At 42.1% G+C, this 21,231-nt stretch overlaps 2 protein-coding genes across 2 annotated transcripts in view; one reads left to right on the plus strand and one right to left on the minus strand.

The window, feature by feature from the left end:
• Positions 1–406: 406 nt before the first annotated feature.
• Positions 407–3,540, minus strand: LOC124271961 (DNA-directed RNA polymerase II subunit RPB11-a-like). The gene is given in 5 exon segments (XM_046707132.1): positions 407–972; positions 2,091–2,213; positions 2,215–2,266; positions 3,114–3,203; positions 3,447–3,540. Coding segments are annotated over 5 exon segments (354 nt in total). The 5' UTR covers positions 3,500–3,540; the 3' UTR covers positions 407–936.
• Positions 3,541–12,503: 8,963 nt separating this feature from the next.
• Positions 12,504–21,231, plus strand: part of LOC124271956 — a gene marked incomplete at its 5' end in the record, with an annotated part of 34,106 nt that continues 25,378 nt past the window's right edge. The window contains 5 exon segments of the mRNA XM_046707126.1: positions 12,504–12,594; positions 12,597–12,922; positions 13,948–14,149; positions 18,436–18,642; positions 20,081–20,226. Of these exon segments, the coding sequence (XP_046563082.1) occupies positions 12,504–12,594; positions 12,597–12,922; positions 13,948–14,149; positions 18,436–18,642; positions 20,081–20,226 (972 nt within the window).

A 21,231-nucleotide genomic window follows, 5' to 3' on the forward strand; every position in this document is an offset into this window, starting at 1 on the left:
GCCATATCAGCATACTGTTGGAGGAAAGTCTCAAGGGATGCAAGATATTCACCACTTCACTGAAACACAGAAGCACAGGTATGCTGCTGACACATCTAGAAACATAATTAGGGAAACCAGGATATAAACGGGATCTTCACAGGTTTCTGGGTGCACATCTCTGCTCAGCAAATTTAAGGAGCTTTAACGACTGCACCAACCGAGTCCAGAACAAACTTGTAAAATATTGTCATGCCAAAAGATCACCTACCAACCTATTTATAGTTAGCGAGGTAGGCATGTTGGCCATCTTGTTTTTAAAATATAACAAATCAAAATTATATAATGACCATACACAAGTACATATAGAAAAGATTTCTTGGTTTAGGACAAACATCAAGAAAACAAAAAAGGCTATCAGTCACTATCATGATGTAGATGATTTATTTACAAATGTATACAATGAAACGAAATATGACGACTGTTCTCACAATAACCTCAAGCCACTTGTTAGTGAATATTGCATGGTTCACCCTCAGATGAAATCTCTAATCACTGGATCTCAACATATTAAAGAATGCATGATTTTATATCCATGTGGGGAATCGGAGCCTGGCCCATACACTTGAACCACTAGGTTACTCCACCACATCTGATTCAGAATTATGTTCAGGTTCCAGATTCTGTTTCCAAAACTAAATCATGAATGTAACAAGGGAAGTGCATGTAACTGACATTCTGAACAGAACTCTCGCATGTACATTTACACAAAGCTTTAACATTTCACTTGCCCATCCAGTAAGTGCTGCTCTGAATCTTTGGAGTAAAATGTTGATGACTGTTACCATGGTTACCAATACCACAATAAACTAGGAAACCACAAATAACTAAGTCAGTTGAGGTTCAAAAGAAATGTTCACTTTAAAAAAGTCATATTTCTGTTCTGGTTCTTCCTCTTCATATGTCTCCTTCCTGTCGCTCTTTCACCGATTCCTGCAAGAGAATTGTGAAGTAGGTGTAACATGACGTCCTTAATCACCAACAATCAACATGTGACTGAAACTAGTTTCACACTGATAGAAATGGTTTTCAGAAATCATGATAAATGACTTAGTCTTTGGGACCCACTGATTAAACTGTTTTAGCATACATCATGTACACAGTAAAACCCAAAGTAATAACTCTAACTACATAAAGTTTAAACTGTTCAAGACAGTGTTGCTCAATAATTCTGGCTATACTTGTTATCCACACTGCCAGAAGACAATCAAGATATCATTCTCAACTTTTGATATTCAGATTTGTCATGATGTTTATAAAACATGTTAGAATAATTTTTGCCCACCATGGAAATTAAAAGCATCCCTATCAAAACTTGTGTAGTACAGCTTCAGTTAGGGGATAACTGTACTGTGTTTGACGAATTGGGGACGTATACCGGTGGTTATATAGCCGCAAAATTAGTTTTATATTATGCGGCGCCGATATAACTAAATTTGCGGCTATATAACCACCGGTATACGTCCCCAATTCGTCAAACACAGTACAGTTATCCCCATTCTAATATAACTTGTTTTACGCTTTTTTTTTTTCGTGAAAGTAATTCATTACTTAAACCAGGTCAAAGTTCCTCTAGGTCAAAGGTTAATCATATCACTCCTTGAACTTACACCATTGCCAGAAAATGTAGTTCCCTTTTCAAACTTCAACACGTTTATTATGTGCACACTGTCTAAATCTGATAATGATGAATAAATCATAGTGTTATAGATAAAATGGACGGAATTATGATGAAATCACTCTCTAGTTATCAGAAATGAGCGACCCGCTGATTCCTCAACTACAGCGTTACCCAAGTTGTGTAGGAATACATTTAAAGGATTTGGTGAATGGGTTTTCAAATTGCGACCGTATATGCTCATTATACGGTTGGTAATTTATAGCACTGACCAATCACTGGCAATCAGAACTCGCGTTACATACTAAGTTGAATTTGAATGTATAATTGCATTTGCACACTGTACTTTGAATATTTTGTACCATGGAAATTGAAAGGGTCCCTGTTAAAAGTTGAATAATACAGTTTCAATGTATAACTAAGTGCACTGTACTTTGAATCTCTCCTCCAACAGTGAGATCTCGCTGATGAGATCTGTGATGGCATTGGTGAAGGCCTCCTGGGGGCTGTAGTCGGGTGTGGTCTGTATCCTCACTACAAACTTGTGTTCTAGGGGGGTGGGGCACCTTGTATCCAGCAAACAACACCTGGGGGTCCTTCAGCAGCTGACTTCAACAAAACCAAGTCTGTGTTACCATAGCTACACTTCTATTACACTGATAACTTACTGTGGGTTTAGTGCCACTTTGCACAGACTGTCAGTCATTTTACAGAGCCGGTTTGGGTCAGTGACTGAGTGAGTTGTGGGGTTTGCATAATTTCTACACTGGACACCCCACAGGCACTTAAAACCTGTTGTAATACACCCTTAGTGCACAGAGCCAAGAAACAATATCACATTTTTTACTTGCTTTACAGATTTCTTTACAGGAAAAGGGAGTACTGCACTTTACCCGGCGCACTTTTTCAGATTAATTAGAGCTGCTGGGGTTCCCTAACCCTAAGGATCGTAAAGGGTGCCTAACCCTAAGGATCGTAAAGGGTGCCTAACCCTGAACCCTAACCCTAAGGATCGTAAAGGGAGCAGCGAGGGCTGCGCCCGGTAAAGTGCATTCTAGCCCAGGAAAATACTGGTCAATAGGTGGGAAAAAAATAAAGCGATTCAGTCTTTATACAATGTCATGTTCTTTGAGTTAGCGTCCCTTTTACAACCTAAAGGTAGTTGTCAGTTGGGGTTTATGGTTATGAGATCTCACTGTTTTAGCAAATAATTCCGAATGAAATTATACATAATGTACACAATCAGTAAAACAGGAGTTGGTGAACTATCATAACTTTGCCAAGGGGTGATTCACCGGAAGAAGACCCAATGGGTAAGGACAGAGTTGGGTTTTATTTTACCCTAACAACATTATTGGAGGCATGTGAGTGACCGCAGAAGCCATATAGTACAAGATAGTAGTGACTACTAAACTCCTGCCTCGTCAAGTCCACCCTTCCCGACCAGTGTACTTACACTGTAATGGTGTTGCCTAAGGTGTGATCCTCCTTGTTCACCGTAAACAGGGCAGCATTTGGTACCTTCGTATCTTTCTCGATTTGTATTCTGAAGGAATAAAAACACATTAAAAGATCTCTGCGAAGCTAGTGGTTAAAAATATAATTTGAGAATGCTTATTTTAAGTGTAGACTAGTGTGCGACTGTGACGATCATATGAGGTTACATTTTAACAATTTCACCAAATTTCACATTAGGGAATGTTCTCTCTACAATGGCGATGATATCTCCATGACCCAACAGATGGTAATGTATCCCGCATTCTGTTCTCCGTTATTGAAAGATACCTACTTCTTTTCTCCCTCAAATAAGAGGAATGATTCGAATGTGGGTGGCGCATTCATATTTTACGTCTTCACGTTCATTCACGCTTCCAAAACTTCCGGTTTTCAATGCAGCAAACGTTGTAGTAGAGCAGCAAATACAGAAAACAAATAAAAACAAATGGCTTATTACCAAATGTAGTATGTAATTAATTGTAAAAAATATCAGATCAATCGAGAGCGAAATCAATGATATATTTTTATTTTAATACTCGATTGCGATGTTACAGAAAGGGAAACAACTCCTGCACTGACACTTGTCCGACAACAAATAAATGCAAGAATGCAGACTAAAAGTTGTGTATAACTTCAGCCTTTGGTGAGTAATGTCAACCCGTTAAACTTCTCTATTGCGCATAGTGTCATTTAGTAATCAGTAGAATAAAAAGCACAAATACTTTCGCTATAGTCTGAAACATTTGCGTGACCTGTGATGCGTATCGGAACAGGTTCTTGCTTTCATGTCCTAATTGCCTCGATTGGTAGGTAAGTCTGAGCCAATACGGTTAATGTCTCGCGTGGTAATAACGATTAGCTCATTAAGTATGCGAGCTCAGAACGGGAGAACAATGATATACTTAGGTGTCTGATACTGTTGGATATGACTCACAGTAAAGGCGAGTACAGGTAGTCAACGTTCTCGCCGATGGTTTCTGCAGTATTACCAGGATAGTGACACTATTAGTGTTGATGTGGTTGCCAGTGAACTGAGTGGCATATACCCACACTATGCTTCATTGATGTGAAAGTAAGTGATGGACAGGAAGTAGATAATATTGTTTAGAATGCACAATTGCCAAGGCCAGGTAAGGTCTACTTTCTAATGTTATGATGTTGATGAATGTCTGCAGACCCTTGTCCACACACTCATCAAAGTTATGTCTGATCTTGAGGGCTGTCAAGCCAAAAAGAGCATGACAAATTACATATAATGCATTATTAGTTATGTATTAATCTCAATAGAAGTAATGATCGAATGTATTTAAAGATTAATGTTTAGTGGACATGTAACAGTTGTGTGTTAAATACAGTGGGAAAGTAAATTTAATTTTTATTTTGGAAACTAAACTATATATTAGCGGTATTTACAAACTTTCTCTGCCATTCGTTAAATTAGTGAAACAGAATTAATTATGATACTTCATTAGTGTCCAGCCTGTTCACCTGTGTTTATATATAACGCGTGGGAAGGGAATCATGGCAGTACAAATAGATCTTTTCTCACAACTAACTGTAACAGTTATCGCCATTTTAAAATTTCACATGCCATTCATGAAATAATATATATTTATATTATACAGTAACCTCGAATAATTGATTGTGTGACTATATGAGTGTTTCTTTTAGAGTAGATTGATAGGGAATGAAACAGTTAATGCCTTGTGAACTTACTATGATATAGATCATGTGACATCCCCCCGACTAAGTTAAAAAAATTTATAGGGTTCATAACTTTATCTTTTAAGTTTTCTCATATGTTACTTACCGTGAAGAATTTTCTTTTGCTGCCCTTTATTGCTGTCCAAACAATACCATGGGGAAAAATATCGGAAATTGCAATTGACCGGAACTGCGCATGTATGATACTGATGTATTGGTGATAACTGTTCGCTAGCCAGTATGCTTGGACACAATTTATCAATTACATCTTCCTTAATGTGATATTTTAGCAACTGTGTGGTATATTTATCTCTGTGCCTTTATTGCGGACTTGTTATTGTTATTAGTTCTTTTATGATGAATATCAGATAATTACTTTAATTGAAATAAACTGTTTTCATTCAGGTAGCTTAATGGGAACGTGTTATATTATACATTGTATGTTATGTAATGTAATGTAAGAAGTTTTTTGTACTGTAATTATTTATAGGGAGGACAAGTTTAGAGTCAATTGGGTCAGTGTGAACGACTGTGTATTATCATATGACCTCAAGGGATCTTCCAATCTTCTTGGGGGTGGTGGGGTAGCCTAGTGGGTAAAGCGTTGGCTCGTCACGCCGAAGGCCCGGGTTCGATTCCCCACATGGGTAAAATGTGTGAAGCCCATTTCTGGTATCCCCCGCCGTGATATTGCTGGAATATTGCTAAAAGCGTCGTAAAATCAAACTCACTCACTCACTCCAATCTTCTTGAATCCTGATAAAATGGGGTACTACCATCTTTTTTGAGCAGAAAGAAGTAAATCATTCAGATTTTGTGGTTTTATAAGACTTCTCTCTCCCTTAAGTTGATGATGAATCGATGCAAATGTGTGAAATAATGTATGAAATACATGAATTAATGCATGAACTTTATGAATTAGTGTGCACCTGTTTATTACTTCAGTTATGTAAAGAGTTGTATGCTATGTAATATAGTGTAAGACACTGTTCTGTAATGTTTCATAAGCAGAACATACAGTCAAATCCCGATGAGTCGAATTGCCGGGGACCAAGTAATAAATTCGACTTATCGATGTATTCGAGACATAGGTATGTCTATGAGGGTAGAAAAAAAGATGATCCAGTCCTAATTCCTCCACCTAAGCATTTGTTTACCTCATGATTTCCCTATCACTAATAGGGGCACCTTATCAGTTCCAGTCTGATTAGCACAGACAGTGATTTCTGTAAAATCACTAATCTGCCTTTTGAACTCACCTGTCAATGGCGGAAAGGTGTGAGCCGCACTGGTTTGTTAATTGGATCAGTTTGCTACACCAATCAACTTCTCATTGACTGACTTCGGCTTATGTATACAATATTGCTGTTGTTTGAATGTCATGGGACCAAATTTCCTTCTCGAGTCATCGTGTGTATTTATGAGACGAATTCGTGTAACCGGAAATGAAATGATGACAACTATAACAGGGAATGGTCGGGACCGACAGGTACTTCGAGTTATGCATAATATTTGAGACACCGGCATTCGACTCATCGGGATTTGACTGTATTTAGAATTAGTTATTATCAGTGTGAAAGATCATGTCGTATTATCAATATTGAGACTGAGCTCAGATATCAAGTGATAAGCAGTACTTGTTAACAACCTGCTAAGGAAATATTTTTGTATTTGTCTCACAGTGACATCCGACAGTGATGCTCCAATAGAGTTCTTCTTACAATCTTGACATTTATTACATTTAATGGCCTGGTCTAATCATGATATATTTCATGCTGTGGTTTCAAGTTGGTGCAGGTGGCATGGGTGGCGGAGTGGTCTAGGCTGCTGAAATTTTCTGTGCAGGGTTTGCCCTTAGAATGCTTGTGCTAGAATCCTGAAGTTTCCACATTTACCCAGATTTTGTGGTTCCGATTACGCCACTTTAAAATTTAGGGTAGGTAGGCAGGAATTTTTTTTTTCACATTTTCTTTTTAGAAGTAAAGTATGAACTAATAACACATTTATCAATGTATAATTGTTTTTTCGATCAAGCTTGCAGCCATCATGTCGACTTTCTCTATCAGAATGACCGATGTCCATTGGTGCCAGGCAAAAACAATAGTATCTGAAAGCTTATTTTATTCATACCTCTCAAAAAAACTAGGGTCGGCACCAGAATTCAGGAAATCCGATTAGGGTAGTGGAACCACAACCTTTTGTTTTAGGCCTAACATGCAGTGATAGATCTGAAATATATCTGAGTGAGTGAGTGAGGTGAGTGAGAGTAAATATTGCTTCATTGCCCATTAGCATTTTGCAGCTATTAAATGGCCAGAAATACATTTGAAATGGCTTTAATTCCAAGGAGAAAGGAATGAAGTTGAAAGTTGTATTGTATAGGATAGTATAGGACTAGTGCTGCGCATAATATAACCGGTTCAGACATGAAAACAGCACGTTATTGCGATATGCTGATCGAAAACGGTATTTTGACATGCATTAGGAGAAAACTTCATAACACTTTCCGGAAATCTTCGGATATTTCCGTTTTTAAGTTGTTCCTTTCCTTTTTTTTTAATTGTGCCAAATATTATTTACATTTTGTTTTGTCATGATTAAACATTTTATTAAATCTTAATCAAGCATAGTGATTTTATTGTGTTTTGCTTTTATAAATCAAGCATTAACTTTCGATTATACATAGTTTTTTGTTAAAAAACCCTTCTTACAATATATTGCAATACATATCATAATATCGCTTTTGCATGTAATATATGCAATATGAAAATTCTCTGCAATACCCACCCTATATAGGACATTAATATCTTCTTGAGTGGGTTCTTTTGAATTACCATGGTAACTGGGCAACTTGTTTATTCTACCTATCACATATTGCAAAGAATATCTCTGTATTGTATGTTACTGTGTTACAAAGAGTTAAGAAAATATACTTAGTTTTTATCTCAACAAAAGTTTATCTGGAAACTGACCCAAATAATATTAACTGACTCAGATAGGTTCACTTATTCATGTAAGTGCCAATCAGAGTGTCCACAAGCACATCGGTGAGAAATAGGGATGCCACGATACATCGATGCCACGATACTTTTTCTAAGACAATACAATTATCGATACATTCAAAAGTGTATCGATATTTAGTTTTGAAAGTATCGGTTGAAATATGTTTATGTATCGTTTACATTTTGCAATTGTATCATGTTTTTTTTATGTTATGAGAGTTATAATGATTATTCTTCATGCACAATGATGGGAAATTAGAACTTTTTAATCTCTGAGAATAAAAAATGTTGATCTTTTCATTAACAATTACAAAATATGAAATATTAATGTTCAAAATGTAACTAAATTTACGCAATAATGCCACGAAAATAGGTATCGTGATACATATCAAATCGTGACCTGGGTATTGTGATATGTATCGATTCATGAAACTTATGTATCATGACATCCCTAGTGAGAAGACTCTGTAGAAGCTATATATGTACAGCTATTATGTTTCACCAAATGTACAAACAAATGATAACTGTGGATTATATTTATACTGAAATGCTAAATGGATAAAATGATACAAAAATTTATTGTTCCAATCATCAAACTGTGCTTGCCCAATTCATTGTGTTCCTAACCTACTATGCATTTCCTGATGCTGTACAGGGAGATTAAATGACATGAAACTGTCATGGTGACATTCAAAGATCCTGTTACTATAATAGTAAAATGACAAACCTGCCTGTAACGGCTTTGCTTTGGTTACATGCATGGTCTGTATACATAAGCAACCCCTCACAAGTCAATGTCTAAACATATAGGTAAGTCTTGCTAGAGTATCACATCCTAGATGTTTAGGTCGGTTGTCTCTGTATCGTCTTGTAGGAACCAGCCATGGAGGGTACAGCCAGAGAGGTGTTTCATGATTTGTCCGGGGAAACAGAAATGTTTTAGCCTGTTATTGTACAATGATAGCAAATGGAATACATTAGCTACAAACCTCCATTTTAATTACCAGCAGACCTTGGACATCCTGTAAACATGCTTTCAAAACAAGCCCCTTTGGGATGGTTCATAATTTATGGCTAGGAGGGGTGATGATGATTGTAATGGAGTAGCATGTACAATGTAAATGACCCACCCTATTTACCCCATCACCCCTAAAATTTATGTACAAAGTAAAGACCCCCTGCATGTCATGTACCAAAATCAATGACACTCCTCCCTCGTTATGAGTGTACAAAATTGATGACCCCCCTACATCCCTAGAACAAAATGGGTGATCCCCCCAATGAAATCATCATCACACCTGCCCCCAGCCATAAGTTATGAATGGTCCCTTGCACAGCAAGGTGTATATATATCAGTGTATCAGTAAATTATTCATGCTGATGATGAATCGATGCAGCTGTATGAATTAATGTACTCAATTAATTATTCACTGTCTCAGACATGATTGCATTAATTTAGAATTACAATAGAATAGAATAGAATAGAATAGAATAATACTTTAATGTCTTTTCAGGAATTTGTGTTACATCAGCAGAGCTACTGACACATTAGAGAGATACAAAACATATTTACATAAATTCTTTGATTTAGGTATCTTCACATTTGTTTAAGAGAGATATGGTACTTGGAATAAAGGATGTACCGGCTCTCTTAGTTTTCACAATTGGAACTTTGTAGCGGCGGCCTGAAGGGAGAAGGTTGTATTCCGAATTTAAGTAGTGAGTACGGTCAGATATGATTTTGACAGTTTGATTCACGATTTGCTGCAATAGTTAAGACAGACCATGAAAGACAGAAAATACAATTTTTAATTTCCTGTACCAGCCTCGTAAATATTTAGGCATGAAACTGATTCATTGCTGGCCTACAAAGGCATTCTGTTTCTGTACAGCCATATATCTGTAGTAGTTTAGTAGTTAATGCATTGTGGCAGTATATTTTCCAATCGATGGCACTTTTACCTGAAGCACTTACATGTCACAAAGACTGAGAGGAGGTAAATAAGTTATCTATTTCTTATGCTGTGTATAACCCTCCTTGATAAATATTGTTAATTCTCTTCCCACAGAGGTTACTCCTGTCATATCTTCCTCACGTAACCTCTGTTCTAATCTGGCCCTTTCATGGTGTGGCGTTCAAGACTTCGTGATTGGAGACAATCAGATTTAGTTGTGCAATCAGCAGCGTTGTTTCAAAAGTGATCATTCGCAAGGCCTCGGTAATTTCCGGTATGCTTGAGAAAACTAAACTTCTTCCCCCTGTAGCGATCATAAGCGTTTCTTCTAGACAGAACTCAGTTATGTTATGGCGGATCAGTGGCGTCTCCATAAGCCCTCGTTGACAACGGACAAGCTAGCCATTAAGCGTCTTGTGTGTAACATCAACACAAGTCCCGGCAGATGGGGGATATTTGTGGCCCCACATTTGCTTGTGTTAGTCAAGTTGAATCTAAGTCGATGTAACAGGTGTTCTGATTGGATAGAAAGAAGGGAGATAATTTGTGTTGCGATCTTTTTGCGCTAGGGGATTTCACGAGAACCGGGAAATATGGCGTATTAGAACAGAGGTTCACGTAGGAAGATATGACAGGAGTAACCTCTGTGGGAAAGAATGATTTGCTTATGCAAACAGACTTGAAAGGAATTGAGTTTTCACATAAATGTTTGCGTAATTTACGCAGATACACAGCCTATCTGTACCTCTGTGAGAAGCCAGATTAGGGACTCAGATCCAGATTAGGTAGCTGGATCCAGATTAGATATGTAGAACCAGATTAAGGAATCGGATTAGTGTTTGGGATCAAAGATAAGTCAGTTTAGGCAGGAGGGATCCAGATCAAGGATCCAGATTAGGCAGGGGATCCAGATTAAGGATCCAGATTAGGCAGAGAATCCAGATTAAGGATCCAGTTAGGCAGGGGATCCAGATTAGGGATCCAGATTAGGCAGGGGATCCAGATTAAGGATCCAGATTAGGCAGGGGATCCAGATTAGGCAGGAGATCCAGATTAAGGATCCAGATTAGGCAGAGAATCCAGATTAAGGATCCAGATTAGGCGGGGGATCCAGATTAAGGATCCAGATTAGGCAGGGGATCCAGATTAGGCAGGGGGATCCAGATTAAGGATCCAGATTAGGCAGAGAATCCAGATTAAGGATCCAGATTAGGCAGGGGATCCAGATTAAGGATCCAGATTAGGCAGGGGATCCAGATTAAGGATCCAGATTAGGCAGGGGATACAGATTAAGGATGCAGATTAGGCAGGGGATCCAGATTAAGGTTCCAGATTAGACAGGGGATCCAGATTAAGGATGCAGATTAGGCGGGATCCATATTAAGGATCCAGATTAGGCGGGGATCCAGATTAAGGATCCAGATTAGGCATGGGTTCCAGATTAGGTAGGGGAAGGGTCCAAATTAAGGATCCAGATTTAGGTTCCAGATTAGAGGGAGGGGGATTGGATGGGATCCAGATTAGGCGGGGCTCCAGATTAAGGATCCAGATTAGGCATGGGCTCCAGATTAGGGAGGGGGATCCAGATTAAGGATCCAGATTAGGTAGTGGTTCACTCATTCTGTGATGTTTTGTACCTTGTTTTTATCATGTACATCCAACTTTGATCATAAGCCACTTAACACAATTAAGGTGAATATGATTACTGTTGATTTTGTGAATGACTTCTGAGGCAGTATTATGGTGTCTGCTCCCGTGATGTTGCTGGAATATTGCTAAAATGCCATTTACGGTAATGTGTTAAAACCAAAGTACAGACTCTCTTTTTGGGGATTGAGTCCTATCCAGGATGTAAAACCAAACGAACGAGGCAGTAATTTAAAACAAAAAAAACCCCAGCAAGCACTAGCCATTTTGTCTAACTACAATCAGTATCAATGGAGTAGTTCTGAGTTCCACTTTACCTGAGTTTGTGACAGGAACTATAGACAGCAGTACAGTGGTCATTAGTACATACAAAAACATTACCTTAGGTCTGTCAAAAAATATTTCAGAAATTGTTCCAAGAGCTTAAATGATATAAGCAACCACTATTCTATCCAATTTTTTATCTTTTCTTGTATGTACCAAATATTTAGTACATCTTCTCCCTTAGCAGCTTGAAGTCATGGTCCTATGTTGCACCTGTATATATTATTAATATGTGTACTTATTTTTCTTGCAGTGTCCAGCAGTGTATTTCATTGGACCACCCGCCAGATTCGTTTAAAAATGCGTCGTCGTTGTCTTGGAATACGGTGTCGGACTGGCCTCATACTGGTGATATTGACACTGTGCCTGTGTGGTGTGTACTTAACATACAGATCTCTCAGTGGACATGAAACCTCACATTCTCACCGGCGCAACTCATTCCCGTCCCTGGACAAAAGGAAAGGGTTACGATTCCAAGCAGCGAAGCAGAGGCTCGGAAACGCCAGAGCACCTGCTCCTGCCGGTGACCAGGAACCCACCAATGACTGGCACAAGGAACAAGAGATCAGGAGACAGTCTTTGATGTCAGGGTCTTTAAAATTTAATCCCATTTTACAGAAAAAAATTCATAGCTTTATTTCTGAACTGTACCCTGATAACTGGGGTACAGCACGAGAAACCGGATGAAGTTGCATTGGAGTTGAAGTCGATTTGCTCTTGGATATTGGCTTGGACAGCAATATGTCTTGTAAGGAGATCGATAGTCTACATATTGGCGGGAATATGGCCCGGTCGGATAAATCCATATGTGGAGGCGTGGTCGCTTTGATGAATACAGTCGGCATGAGGTGACAGTGAAGAGTCAGTCGTTTGACGTCAGTACGAAGATCAAGTGTATGAAGAAGGTGTATGATTTTGAATACTGTAGTCTGATGGGGAATTACAAGATGATGAGGGAGATCCTCTACCTGGCTCTGCTGCGACACCCCACCATCGTCAACATGCTAGGCTACTGTGTTCGTGGAGACCAGATCTCCCCCGAGATTCGGAAGAAAGGGCTGATTGTTGTCACAGAGTTAGGCTCACCATTGAGTCACCATTCCCTTGTGTCAATGCCATGGCAGACCAAAGTTATGGTGAGTTCCATAGGTCTACAGATACAGTAGAGAAAAGAGAGGCTTTTATGACATTATTTAGAGTTCAGATTTTTCATCAGTAGAGATGTATAACGATGTACATCTTGTCAGTCACTGGATTGTCTGGTTTGACTCTATTGCCATGTTATAGCTGGAAACTTGCTGAAAAAACATTCATTACTGATTCAGAACATGCTACCTTTATCATTGTAGGATATTTATATAGCACACATATCCAGGCAACTAGTGCATGGTATTTTTTCCCTCGTTCATTGGACGTCAATCTCAGGTACGGCACATCATACTTTCAATCTCAACTCCCTGGGGATCATACAACTCTTGCAGTCACTTGGCGCAACCATCCCAGGGGTGGAAATAACCCATTGCCCAACGCCCGAGTCCATTGTCTTTTTCTGTCAGGCAAGCAAAGTTGTATATCACACTGTACCGGTGTCCAGTTGACTTTCCAATGTTAATTATGTTCTTTAAGTAAAAAATCAACAAGAAAACAGCTGGTATGGTGGAAAAATTATCAGGGCAAGTGATTTTACATGTGCCACTGTACCGGAGTACACTAGCAGTTTTAAAGTTATTTCCGCCCCTGCCATCCTTATAAGGTACCCATTCACAGTTGGGTGGACTGGGACACATAGTCACAGTACTTTGTCCAGTTTACTGCCCGTTGCTGTACCTGTAACTAGGTGTTTGCACATATTTATGTGGCCACCATCTGGTCATTTACCAACGGATTCGTGGGTTCGTTAAGTGCACAGGTTTGTGTACTCCACACTAGGGTTGTGACAACACTGAAATAGTCAGCACTTAAGGTTCACTCCAAGGTTAAACATTTTCATCTACTGAATTGACCTGGTGAAATTTAAATCATGCTTTTATTGATCTTAAAACATATTCTGCAAATCGTGAAACATTGTTATTTTCTACTCGCCACCACTTCAGCTGTTAAGACAGACGACAGTATATAAGTGATGCTTTGTAGTATAACCTGCTGTTTGTTTCTATGGCAGTATGCGCTCCAACTTGCCAAACTGCTGGAGTATCTAGAATCCAGCCCCATCGGCAATGTGGCGCTAGGGAAAATCAGCATGGAGGACTTCATTGTTGTGAACAATGGCTACTCACTTCGGCTTGTGGACCTCGACGACATGATGCCTCACGAGAAGTCCTGCAGCTCTGACAGTGACTGCCTCGATGATGGCAAATCACTGGGTAGGTAGTCTCCTGCAGCTCTGATAGTGACTGCCTCGATGATGGCAAATCACTGGGTAGGTAGTCTCCTGCAGCTCTGACAGTGACTGCCTCGATGATGGCAAATCACTGGGTAGGTAGTCTCCTGCAGCTCTGATAGTGACTGCCTCGATGATGGCAAATCACTGGGTAGGTAGTCTCCTGCAGCTCTGACAGTGACTGCCCCGATGATGGCAAATCACCGGGTAGGTAGTCTCCTGCAGCTCTGATAGTGACTGCCCCCGATGATGGCAAATCACTGGGTAGGTAGTCCCTGCAGCTCTGACAGTGACTGCCTCGATGATGGCAAATCACTGGGTAGGTAGTCCCTCCTGCAGCTCTGACAGTGACCGCCCCGATGATGGCAAATCACTGGGTAGGTAGTCTCCTGCAGCTCTGACAGTGACTGCCTCGATGATGCAAAATCACTGGGTAGGTAGTCTCCTGCAGCTCTGATAGTGACTGCCTCGATGATGGCAAATCACTGGGTAGGTAGTCTCCTGCAGCTCTGACAGTGACTGCCTCGATGATGGCAAATCACTGGGTAGGTAGTCTCCTGCAGCTCTGACAGTGACTGCCTCGATGATGGCAAATCACTGGGTAGGTAGTCTCCTGCAGCTCTGACAGTGACTGCCTCGATGATGGCAAATCACTATTTTGGTAGTCTTCATCAAACCAGAGGAAACATTTTCAAAATTGATGTGAATTAATTTAAAAACATGTGTAGTTGTGATGATTGGGTATCAATTGCAACTTGATGGGAAATAAAATATGTTATTAAAACACTCCTGATTCATGACAGGCTGATGTGCCTGTGGTATATGGGTGGAAGGGGGTAACAGAGGTCTACAGGTGCCATTGGAGATGCGGTGGCTATGGGGAATACGTGAAGCATGGGTTGATGTGGGGTTTGTTGTGTGGCACCAGAGGAGGGATACAGTTGGCACTAGGGGGAACGGGTGGCATGGGGGATACGGTGGCTATGGGGAATACTTGAAGCATGAGTGGTATGGGATGATGTGGGGTGTTGTGTGGCACCAGAGGAGGGATACAGTTGGCACTAGGGGAACGGGTGGCATGGGGGATACGGTGGCTATGGGGAATACTTGAAGCATGAGTGGTATGGGTTGATGTGGGGTGTTGTGTGGCACCAGAGGAGAGATACAGTTGGCACTAGGGGGAAAGGGTGGCATGGGAGATGTGGTGGCTATGGGGAATACGTGAAGCATGAGTTGTATGGGTTGATGTGGGGTTTGTTGTGTGGCACCAGAGGAGGGATACAGTTGGCACTAGGGGAACGGGTGGCATAGGAGATAACGGTGGCTATGGGGAATCGTGCGGAAGCATGGGTTGATGTGGGTTTGTTAGTGGCACCAGAGGAGAGATACGAGCTTGACACTAGGGAAAAGGGTGGCATGGGAGATCACGGTGGCTATCGGGAATCACATGTGAAGCATGGGTTGATGTGGGGTGTTATTGTGGCACCAGAGGAGAGACACAGTTGGCACTAGGGGGAACGGGTGGCATGGGAGATACGGTGGCTATGGGGAATACGTTAAGCATGAGTTGTATGGGTTGATGTTGGGTTTGTTGTGTGGCACAGAGGAGGAGATACAGTTGGCACTAGGGGAACGGGTGGTATAGAGATCATGGTGGCTATGAGGGAATCATGTGAAGCATGGGTTGATGTGGGGTGTTGTGTGGCACCAGAGAGAGATACAGTTGGCACTAGAGAAGCGGGTGGCATGGAGAATCTGGTGGCTATAGGGGAATCACGTGGAAGCATGGGTTGATGGGTTTGTTGTGCAACCAGAGGAGAGATACAGTTGGCACTAGAAGGGGAAAGGGTGGCATGAGGAGACACGGTGGCTATGGGGAATAACGCGGAAGCATGAGTGGCATGGGTTGATGTGGGGTTTGTTGTGTGGCACCAGAGGAGGGATACAGTTGGCACTAGGGGGAACGGGTGGCATGGGAGATACGGTGGCTATGGGGAATACGTGAAGCATGAGTGGTTTTGGTTGATGTTGGGTTTGTTGTGTGGCACCAGATGAGGGATACAGTTGGCACTAGGGGAAACGGGTGGCATGGGAGATACGGTGGCTATGGGGAATACGTGAAGCATGAGTTGTATGGGTTGATGTTGGGTTTGTTGTGTGGCACCAGAGGAGGGATACAGTTGGCACTAGGGGGAACGGGTGGCATGGGAGATACGGTGGCTATGGGGAATACGTGAAGCATGGGTTGATGTGGGGTTTGTTGTGTGGCACCAGAGGAGAGATACAGTTGACACTAGGGGGAAAGGGTGGCATGGGGATATGACTGGCAGGAGGGATACGGATGGCAGCGGTGTTATCGATGGCACGGCGGATACTATTGGAAGGAGGGATATGGGTGGCATGGGGGATATGATTGGTAGGAGGGATATGGGTGGCATGGGGATCTGATTGGTAGGGAGGGATATGGGTGGCATGGGGACGATTAGTAGGAGGGATATGGGTAGCCTGAGGGGATATGATTGGTGGATATGATGGCATGAGGGGATATGATTGGTAGGAGGGATATGTGTGCTTACAGGGGATATGATTGGTAGGAGGATATGTGGTACAGGGGGATATATGGGTGCGCCACAGGGGGATATGGTGGTAGGAGGGATATGTGTGGTAACCAGGGGGGGATATGGGTGTACACGGGGATACTATTGAAAAGGAGGGATATGGGTGGCATGGGGATATGATTGGTAGGGATAAGGAGTGGCAAGGGGATACTATTGAAAGGAGGGATATGGTGGCATGGGGGATATGATTGGTAGGAGGATATGTGTGGAGGGATACTAATTAGAAAGGAGGGATATGGGCATATGGGGGATATGATTGGTAGGAGGGATATGAGTGTACAGAGGGGATATATCAAGGTACACAGGGGACACGATGATAGGAGGATAATGGTACTTCGGGGATACGATTGGTAGGAGGGGATACGGGTAACGGGGGATAATGCAGTAGGAGGATCTGGTGGGTGTACAGGGGATCTGATTAGTGGAGGGAATGGGTGTACTTGGGGACACGATTGGTTGGAGGGATCGTGTACGGGGTGATTGGTGGGAGGGATATGGGTGCTTACAGGGATCTGATTAGGAGGAGGGATATGTGTGTATGGGGATACTAATGAAAGGAGGGATATTGGTGTACAGGGATACTATTGAAAGGAGGGATATGGGTGTACGGGATCTGATGGTAGGAGGGATATGTGTGGCATGAGATACTATTAGCAAGGATAGGGATATGAGGGACAGGGGAGGATTACATAGGAGGGATATGTGGTGGACAGGGGGATATGAGGGATATGTGGACAGGGGATCTGATTGGTGGTGTGTGGCACACAGGATCACGATTGGTAGGAGGGATATGAGTGTAGGGGGATATGATTAGTAGGAGGATATGAGGGTACAGGGGATATGATTGGTAGGAGGGATATAGAGTAGCGCAGGGGATATATGGGTGGCATGGGGGATCTGACAGTAGGGGGATATGTGTGGCTCGGGGGATCTGATTGGTGCAGGAGGGATATGGGTGGCACGGGGGATATGATTGGTAGGAGGGATATGAGTGGCACCGGGGATAAGATTGGTAGGTGGATACGATTGGTAGGAGGGATATGGGTGGCACGGGGGATACGATTGGTAGGAGGGATATGGGTGGCACGGGGGATACGATTGATAGGAGGGATATGAGTGACGTGGGGGATGTGATTTGTAGGAGGGATACGGGTGGCACGGGGGATACGATTGGTAGGAAGGATATGAGTGGCACAGGGCATATGATTGGTAGGAGGGATATGGGTGGCAGGGGAGATGCGATTGGTGGGAGGGATATGGGTGGCATGGGGGATACGATTGGTAGGAGGGATGTGGGTGGCATGGGGGATACGATTGTTAGGAGGGATATGGGTGGCACGGGGGATGCGATTGGTAGAAGGGATATGGGTGGCATGGGGGATACGATTGGTAGGAGGGATATGGGTGGCACGGGGGATACGATTGCTAGGAGGGATATGGGTGGCACTGGGGATATGAGTTGCATGCAGTGTTTAAATGTGATGTGCCCTTGTTTTGTTTCAGCTTTGTCAGTGTGATAGCCATGTTGTTTCTCCAATGTGGTCCATCATTGTGAGATCTGCATCGCTTAGATCTCTACTACTAACACTCCTATGTAACCCCACTGATAGCTGGTGCTGTTTACTCTGTAACATGTCTGATCATGTTGCAGGTATAAAATGTGATTCTGGTCGATGTCAGGGGCTGAACAAGGCCTCCAACTTGTATCGTCTGGGGAGTCTGATGATGGACCCCATCCTCCGTAGCTCACCTGCCTCCCAGGCCCAGCGTGTGGACGACATCCTCAACCGACTCATCAACAACCAGATCTCCGCCCATGAACTCACCACTGTCCTCACTCAGATCCAGGAACAAGCAGGTAAGCCCCCATCTCATGTCTGTCTGTGTGCAAAGATCAGCTCATTGTTTGACCGGCACTCTAGAAGTTGGTGAGTCAAGAATCTACATCTAAACATCACTCTGTGCAATAAACAAGAAGTTGTTATGCATATAGTGGAATGCTTCATTGAAAGAGGGGCGGTGGGGTAGCCTAGTGGTTAAAGCGTTCGCTCGTCACGCCGAAGACCCGGGTTCGATTCCCCACATGGGTACAATGTGTGAAGCCCATTTCTGGTGTCCCCTGCCGTGATATTGCTGGAATATTGCTAAAAGCGACGTAAAACCATACTCACTCATTAAAAGAGCTCACCTGTAACTGGCACAGGTCATCAAATCACTGGGGTATGAATACACAATGCCGTTTAGAAAGTGGTCAAATGTAACATATGTTATATTTGAGATTACACTTTCTCTTGAAAGTACAGACTTTTGTACTTTTGGGGGTTGAGTCCTATCCAGGATTCAAACCCATGTGATTTCAGTGCCATGATTTACATAGTTGCCAACCTTAAGCAAGCTGAGATCCTGTGATATTTGAATTTAGTCCCAGTTTAACCCTGATTGTAATTACTGGTTTCTCAACATCCTACCCTTGCTCAAGGTTTCATTGAGTTGGTAAATACCATAGCCCTGTGTCCTTGTGGTCTATTTCATCAGGGGCTGTGGGGTAGCCTAGTGGTTAAAGCATTCGCTTGTCACGCCGAAGACCCGGGTTCGATTCCATACATGGGTACAATGTGTGAAGCCCATTTCTTTGTCCCCCGCCGTGATATAGCTGGAATATTGTTAAAAGCGGCGTAAAACTGAACTCACTCACTCACTCACTATTTCATCAGGCTGTGCCCAAAACATCTGACCAAATGTGCAGAAGCAGTACCAGCTGAACTGCAGGAAACTTTCCTTGACATTGGCATCATACCTTTTACCACACCAACTCAGTTTCAACTTTCAACTCTGTGAAAGAACGTAGAGGCTTTATCACCACATTATTAAGCTGACACAGTGTGTAATAACTGGAATACTGTACAAGGCAGTGTTAACTTCAGCACCTCATTTCTCATTTGCACTCTCTCTCACTCATTCATTCACTCACTTAACCACTCTCTTACTTAACCACTCACTCAACCACACACCCAGTCACACTCGACAGACTACTTCGGGTAAGGAATTTACCATTCAAATAATGATAAGTGCTGTAATGTCTCACTCACTCACTCACTCACTCACTCACTCACTCACTCACTCACTCACTCACTCACTCACTCACTCACTCACTCACTCACTCACTCACTCACTCACTCACTCACTCACTCACTCACTCACTCACTCACCAACTCACTCGCCAACTCAGTTTCAACTCTAATGTTACACCATACCTGTGACACAGTGATAAATCAACTCCCTCACTCACCCTGCAGGCCTGCCCCAAGAGCCTCCAGCCCAGCACCACGAGCGCTACAAGCAGGAGCAGCCGGAGCGTATTGTCCAGCGGGAGGATGACCCCAACCTGAACAGACCCAGCAGAAACAATCAGTTCCTGTATGGCGACAACAACGTTGCTAAGGTCAGTTGGGACTGTAATCTCCTCCTCTTACACAAAGAATCGTTTGTATTGGGTTAATTAATCAGTCATAAATGGCTTTCACTTATTGCCTTCGAAAAGGATGAGCCTTGGGTGGTCCGTTTCATTGAAAATTAGGAAAGAGAAGGGGTGGAAATACATTGTAATATGAAACAATAATTTGGTGGTTTTATGACTCTAGTGCAGTGTCTGCAGTTAAAATGTAATCATTTCATTTCCAGAAGAAAACAGTGGGTTTTACTGTGCATTCAATTTTACATGTTATTCTCAAGTGTTACATTATTGTGCCCTATGCACCCTGAAATGAGTGAATGCACACGATTTATGTTGTGAGTCTTGGGAGATGCACATATCTGGATCTTTGAAATGTATCCAACATTTCTATTCTGGTAAGAAACACTCTCTACATTCAGAGTGTCAGTGGTTGATTGTCATCTAATGTAACACTAGAATACACACAGGTGGACTAAAGGCTTTGAAAATATCACTGATGTGACAGATGTAACATTCTTGAAAATTAATGGATCCAGTGCTACCGAGAGTTCCCTTGACTCTAGCGAGATCCAATTGAATCTCGGTAGGGAATACCAGAAGACTTTTAACTGTCTGCAGAGTCTGTGCTAATAAATGTAATATAAGTCCAATAAGGCTCACTTGTCATGCCCGAAGACCCGGGTTTGATTCCCCACATGGGTGCAATGTGTGAAGCCCATTTCTGGTGTCCCCTGCCGTGATATTGCTGGAATATTGCTGAAAGCGGCATAAACTAAAACCTCTCTCTCACTCAAAACATGTACTAAGGCAGTCATGGTAAAGGGTGGGTGACCGTTTCTTGATGGACTTTACAGAAGCGAGCTAAGACTAAGAGGAGGAAACAGCTTGTGTTAGGATATGGTGACAAAGTGAGTTGTGTTTTATTGCCCTGTATGTGCTCAAGCTAATTCTTAAAAAATAACATTCTGTGGACTCAAAAGTCAGTACAAAGAG

The sequence above is a fragment of the Haliotis rubra genome, unplaced genomic scaffold (assembly GCF_003918875.1).
Source record: "Haliotis rubra isolate DU_JTF1 unplaced genomic scaffold, ASM391887v1 Scf1649, whole genome shotgun sequence".
Taxonomy (NCBI): Eukaryota; Metazoa; Mollusca; class Gastropoda; order Lepetellida; family Haliotidae; genus Haliotis; species Haliotis rubra.